Source organism: Apteryx rowi, unplaced genomic scaffold (genome assembly GCF_003343035.1).
Source record: "Apteryx rowi isolate R43461 unplaced genomic scaffold, aptRow1 scaffold_324, whole genome shotgun sequence".
In the NCBI taxonomy this organism is placed as follows: domain Eukaryota; kingdom Metazoa; phylum Chordata; class Aves; order Apterygiformes; family Apterygidae; genus Apteryx; species Apteryx rowi.
Genome location: NW_020449686.1, coordinates 999,302 through 1,004,756, shown reverse-complemented (window position 1 = coordinate 1,004,756; position 5,455 = coordinate 999,302). Strand labels below are relative to the sequence as shown.

The following is a 5,455-nucleotide window of genomic DNA, read 5'->3' as shown; positions in this document are numbered from 1 at the left end:
GACCTTTCCTTCATTCAATTATCATACTTTTAAATGAGAAGTTTCTAAGGATTGTGGCTCTTAGGATGACATCCAACAGGGTACTCAAACTTACGCCATCCTACGGCATGGCAGCACGTTACTGTACAGCTTCACCAGTTTCTTTGTCAATGGTACAAAAAGTCCCCTTGTTTGTCTGTTTGTTTGTTACAACCACAACATGACGATTGTCCTGGTCTCTAGCAAAGCTTGCCTTGGAGTGATTTGGATTCAGTTCGTTCCCAAGGTAATATTGTCTTAGGGCGGGAGAGATGTTATATTTATTCATTTCTGTACACCGTAACAATAAGCAGACTAGATGATCATCACTTACTTAGACCCAGTTTGTTTTAAAGCTACCACACAGCCGCTTCATTCATTTCTGGTGGATGTGACAAGTGATTGCCATAGTTAGCACCACCGTTGACGGATATCGAGGAAAATGGAGGACTGGGGCCAAAAACTTCTGCGGACATGGAGTGCAAGGACCCGGGCAGGTTGGGTTCGGGGCTGGGCGAGTCTCCTGGCGGGTGCGACATGATGTCAGTGAAGCGCTGAGCCTCACTGGAGGGGTGATGTCCGGGCAGGGGGTGATCCATCGCCCCCAGCGGGGTGCCGGACGGCCCCGAGGAGGGCACGAAGGGGAGATCCACYGGCGTCTGAGCTTGAGACGAGGGAGGTCCTTGCGGGAAGAAATCGTAATTGCTTCCAGGGCCGTAATACTCGCTCTGATAATCTAGCGGACAAGGAGAGACAGAAAGAGGGTAACGCACAGGCAAAGCGACCGGGAAATGAGAGCGGGCTTGAGCAGCAGTGGATCTGGGTGCCTCAAAATGGGATGCGGAGCTCACCGAAGCCCAGGGGAGCCGTGCTGTCGGCTTTGCCGTGCTGCCGGCTTCACCRCGCTCCAGCTCCATCCCTGAGCAGGACCCGGGGACCCCCACCCACCCACCCAGCAGAGCCCCTCGGCCGCAGCCACAGCATTTGGGCACCAAAACGAAACGGCCGGCGCTGCAAAACTGCTCAGCCATGCAGGAGAGCGGAAACACCGCGACCTGGGCGCAGGGGCAGTGCCGCACTCAGGGATGCGCAAAACCGGCCCCCAAAATGCAGCGCTCTGTGTGTGTGTGTGTGTGTGTGTGTGTGCACGTGCATCAAAGCAAGGCGGTGTTTGCACATCAAAGGGAAAGGCCGTGAGCGCGCATCTCCGCGGGGTGCGCGTCTGCGGGCGCAGCGCGGCCGGGCTCCCCCGCGCTGCTCTGCGCGCCTCGGGGCGCGGGGAGCGCGGAGCGGTACCCACCTCCGTAGAAGGAGAAGGGCCCGTTGGGGATGAGCTCCCCGGGCTCCAGGCGGTCCACGAGCGGCCTCATCCTGCGCGGGCTGCGGAAGAAGGCGTGCCGGCGAGCCCCCAGCGCGCTCAGCTGCTTCATGCGCCGCTCCTTGGAGCGCCGGTTCTGGAACCAGACCTGGCCCGACGGGGACAGGGCCGCCGTCAGGGGCTGCCCCGACCCCGGCCCCACGGCGCGGAGCTGTCGCGGGCGGGACAGACCCCCCCGAGCCGCGGATTCTCCCCTCGCGGCCTCGCTTCTCTTTCTCCGCAAACGCGACGGGCCCCGATCCGGCGCCGGCAGCGGCTCCCCGGCGGCAGCCGCCCGCTCTGGGCTCTTTCCCCTTGCAAACGCGCAAAGCCGCGCAGAGCCCCGCGCAGCCGCCCCTCCGCGCGCAGCTCGCCGGCTGCGGGTCAAGAATGATTGAGTTAATTCTTATTACCCTGACAAGATTACTCCTAATTGCCCTCACACTGAGACTCTCCAATCTAACCTTGTCTTTAATGGTCCTTTAACCCCCCATTACCCCCAGCGCTGCGGGTTTATAAACCTTTTAATAATTCCAGCGCATTGTCATTCTTATTTACCCATTAACCCCTCACATTTATGGTTATTAATTTCGATACCATTTGCCGCTTTTACAGGAATTTTTAAAAGAAAGCAGCTGGCCGTGCCCGTGTCCGTCCCCCCGCCCGCTGCCCCGCGACGGCGGGGTGCCGCCGGGCCGGGAAGGGCCCGGACGGGGCGCTCCGCGGGTCGCGGAGCGGTTTCTAACCTCAGCAGCAAGGAGGGAAAGCGCGGCTTTTCCGCGGATCCCCCCCTCCAGCGCCGCCCGCGCAGCGCCGGAGCCGCGGAAGCCCCGGCCGCGCCGAGCCGAGCCGCGCTGCGCGGCCGCGGTACCTGGATGACGCGCATGTTGAGGCCGGTCTCCTGCGCCAGCTGCTCCCTGATGTGCCGCGTGGGCTTGGGGGTGGCGGCGAAGGCGGCTTTGAGCGTCTCCAGCTGCTTGGCTTTGATGGTGGTGCGCGGCCCCCGCCGCTTGGCCCCCAGGTTCTGGTCGTCGTTCTCGTTGCTGCCCGTCTCCTTGTCGGACACGTTGGCGCTCTCCGAGTCCTTGGCGTCGTCCTGGGAAGGGTCTTGGGAGTCGGGGGACAGGCTGGGGTCACTGCCGGTGGTGGCTGCGCAAAGGCAAAGCAGCGAGTCACGCTCCGAGCCGGCCCCGGCGCCTCCGCGGCCCCGCGCGGGAACCCGCCGCTCCGGGCACCGCCAACGCGGCCGCAGCGCCTGCCCCCGGCGCCCGGGGCACCTCGTTTTGGGGGGGAAATAACGAACGCACGGGGTAGGGAACGGAGATGGGTCGAGAAACGGTCGCAGGAGAGGAGAGGAGCGCTGGCCGCGGCGGTAGCCCGGGGGCTGTGCGCACCCCTCCGCGCCCGGGACGGCCCCCGGCGCCCCCTCACCTGAATGCAGGCTGTTTTCTTTGGCAGTATTGCTGTTATTTAGGTAATCTTCTTTGCAGACGAACTTGTTCTCGTCTATGATATAGAGCTCCTCGCCGGTGGAGAGCTGCTTGTTACACATCATACACGTAAAACAGTTCAAGTGGAACACTTTGCTCCGCGCCCTGCGGACCAAGTCGCTGGGGGAGATCCCCTGGGCGCAGCCCGCGCACTTGGTCCCGAAACACCTGCGGGGAGAGAGGCCGAGGAGCGGGTCAGCGCGGCCTGCGCGCCCGCGCACCCTGCGCGCCGCACCAGCGGGAAACCCGGGCATCCTTCGCAGCGCTGTTCGGCTTTGCAAAATAAAATAAAACACCGCTCCGCAGTGTCCCCCCTCTCTAACGAATACCTGCCTTTAAATTACATGCGAGCGGAAAACCTGATCCGGGCAGAGCATAAACTGCTGGAAGATTAATTAAACACTGGAGCGGAGTTGTGCAGGCTTTCCCCTTTAAACCTTGACACATTGATTAACGGCGCTCTAATAAACATTAAGCGGAATTTCGTACATGTTCTTAATTTGCCAAAGGCGCGGCGCCGCGCGCGCTGGCCCTGGCCCTGGCCGGGGGGCGCCTCCGCGAGCTGCGCGGTGTCTCTTATGCACTCGGGGCCCGGCGGCGGCGGGAGCGGGGCCCGGGGGGGGCCGCGGACCCCCGGCTCCCGGAGCACGGCGGCGCCGAGGCAGCCCGGGCCGAGGGACAGGCCGTGCCGCTCCGCCGGCGGCTGCCCGGGGCCCCCCGCGGGGCCGGAGGGGAGCGGGGCCGGGCGCGGAGGGGGGTGATTTCGTTGGCTTTATTTTTCGTTCGCATGTGGATTGGTGGCGGGCAGCGCGCCGGGCAGCGGCACATCCCCGCGGAGCAGCCCGGGGACGATCCAGACGCCGTTAACACCTCCGCACGGCGGCCGCAGCCTCCGCGCCTGCGGAGCTGCCGTTGCATTAGCACCTCCGGGCGCGCAGCGCTGCGAGCGGGGCCGGCCGGGCCGGGCGCCCCGTCGGGCGGCGGCTGCACCCCCGGCCGGGGGCACCGCGGGCGGCCGCGGCGCGGGGGGTTTCGTGCTGTGAACCTCCCCCTTCCCCCTGAACCCGCCGGGAGGAGGCCTCCTCCCAGGGCCCGGCCGGGCGGGACACCCCGCGGGGTGCGCAGGGACCCGCGGAGCTGCGGAGGCGGCAGCGAGCAGAGAGGCCGCCCGCAGCCCGGCGCTGCCTGCGATTAGCGYTGGAGATACAGGCCCGGCGCTGCGGGCCGCGCAAAGACCGCGGCGCGCGGCTGAGCGCGGCCGAGGGGAAGCAGCGCTGCCGGCCGAGCCCTTCCCGCATCCCGGGTGCGGAAAACCCCGCCGGGAAGCGCCGGGATGGGCCCGGCCTGCGGAGCGCGGCCGCCGCGATGGGCCCGGCCGCGGGCGAGGAGGGCGGCGGAGCCGGTGCCCGGCGCCGGGCGGAACCGGCCCCTTCGCGGCGCGCTCCCGAGTCCATAGTTTAAAGCCAACTTTGGGGAAGTCGAGGTCCTCCGGTGCCCTGCGGAAAACGGGCCGGGCCGCTCCCCGAGGCCCCCCCGGCCCGGCCTCCTGCTCCCGCCGCGGGTGATCACCTTGAGAAATAACAAAGGTTTCGGGAGGGTTTCCGTGCGCACGGGGGAGGGGGGAGAAGGGATTTTACAAGTCACACTGAACAACAAACAAACAAACAGAGAAAGGGAAAAAGGAAAAATGAAAAACGGGTAAAAAGGAGCCGGGGCTTCAGGCAGGGGGATGCGGTACTTACCGAAAGAAGTCGTTTTTGCAGTAAAGCTTGCCTTCTCGCGAAAAGCATTTCTCTGTCAAATTGCATTTACATTCACAGCACTGAACACACTTCACATGCCAAGCCCTGTCCAGTACATTCAACAAAAACCGGTCCAAGATTGGCCTTTTGCAGCCTGCACAGTGAACCATTGTCTTTGGTTATTTCTGAGAGTGGGGGTATTGGTTTCCCAGATGTCAAGCAAAATAAAAATAAAAATAAAAAAWTTAAAAAAAGACGACAACACCGGCGTAGGTTTGCTTTTTGTGTGTTTTAAAAGCCTCGGAGAAGTGAAGGAGGAGAAAAAGAAAGGGAGGAAGAAATATCTTCGTTCGAGTGTCCTAGGAGGGATACACAGGAGAAACCACCCACTGCCCAAGGAGACCAGCGCTTCAACACAACAGCAGAATCCCGGCCGCTAGCAACAATGACAGCAATAATAATAATAGTAACAATAAAACAACAACGACTAGAAAGACCAGCGCTCATAAAAATTAAAAAGAATAATTAAAAAAAAAAACGCCGAAAAGCAAGTGTGATGAGTTTTTTCTCAGGTCTGAGGTAGAGCAGTCAGGAGTCAAAGTGCATCTGCTTTTCCCAAAGAGAAATCAAAGGAGGAAAAAAAAAATAAATCTGAGACCCGACAGCGGTCAGAAGGACTTTGGCTGCTACCGCGGAGACATGGCCCTACGCGCCGCGGAGCGCCGCCGTCCTTGCGCGGGTGGGGAAAGGCGCAGCCCAGCGCAGCTCCTCTCTCGACGTCTTCGCGGCCCCGTGGCCAACGCGCCGCAGCGAGCCGGTCCTACCTACACCCGCGCATCGCCGCGCGC

The 5,455-nt window shown here is 62.4% G+C and overlaps 1 protein-coding gene across 1 annotated transcript; it reads right to left on the bottom strand.

Annotated features, from left to right (window-relative positions):
• Positions 1 to 250: 250 nt before the first annotated feature.
• On the bottom strand, positions 251 to 4,889 carry LHX1 (LIM homeobox 1). Its single transcript, XM_026071376.1, has 5 exons — positions 4,608 to 4,889; positions 2,807 to 3,033; positions 2,247 to 2,524; positions 1,319 to 1,484; positions 251 to 754 (listed from the first exon to the last, which is right to left on the bottom strand). Exons 1-5 carry the CDS (start codon positions 4,775 to 4,777, stop codon positions 375 to 377), a joined length of 1,221 nt encoding a protein of 406 aa, XP_025927161.1. The 5' UTR covers positions 4,778 to 4,889; the 3' UTR covers positions 251 to 374.
• Between the last annotated feature and the right edge of the window lie 566 nt (positions 4,890 to 5,455).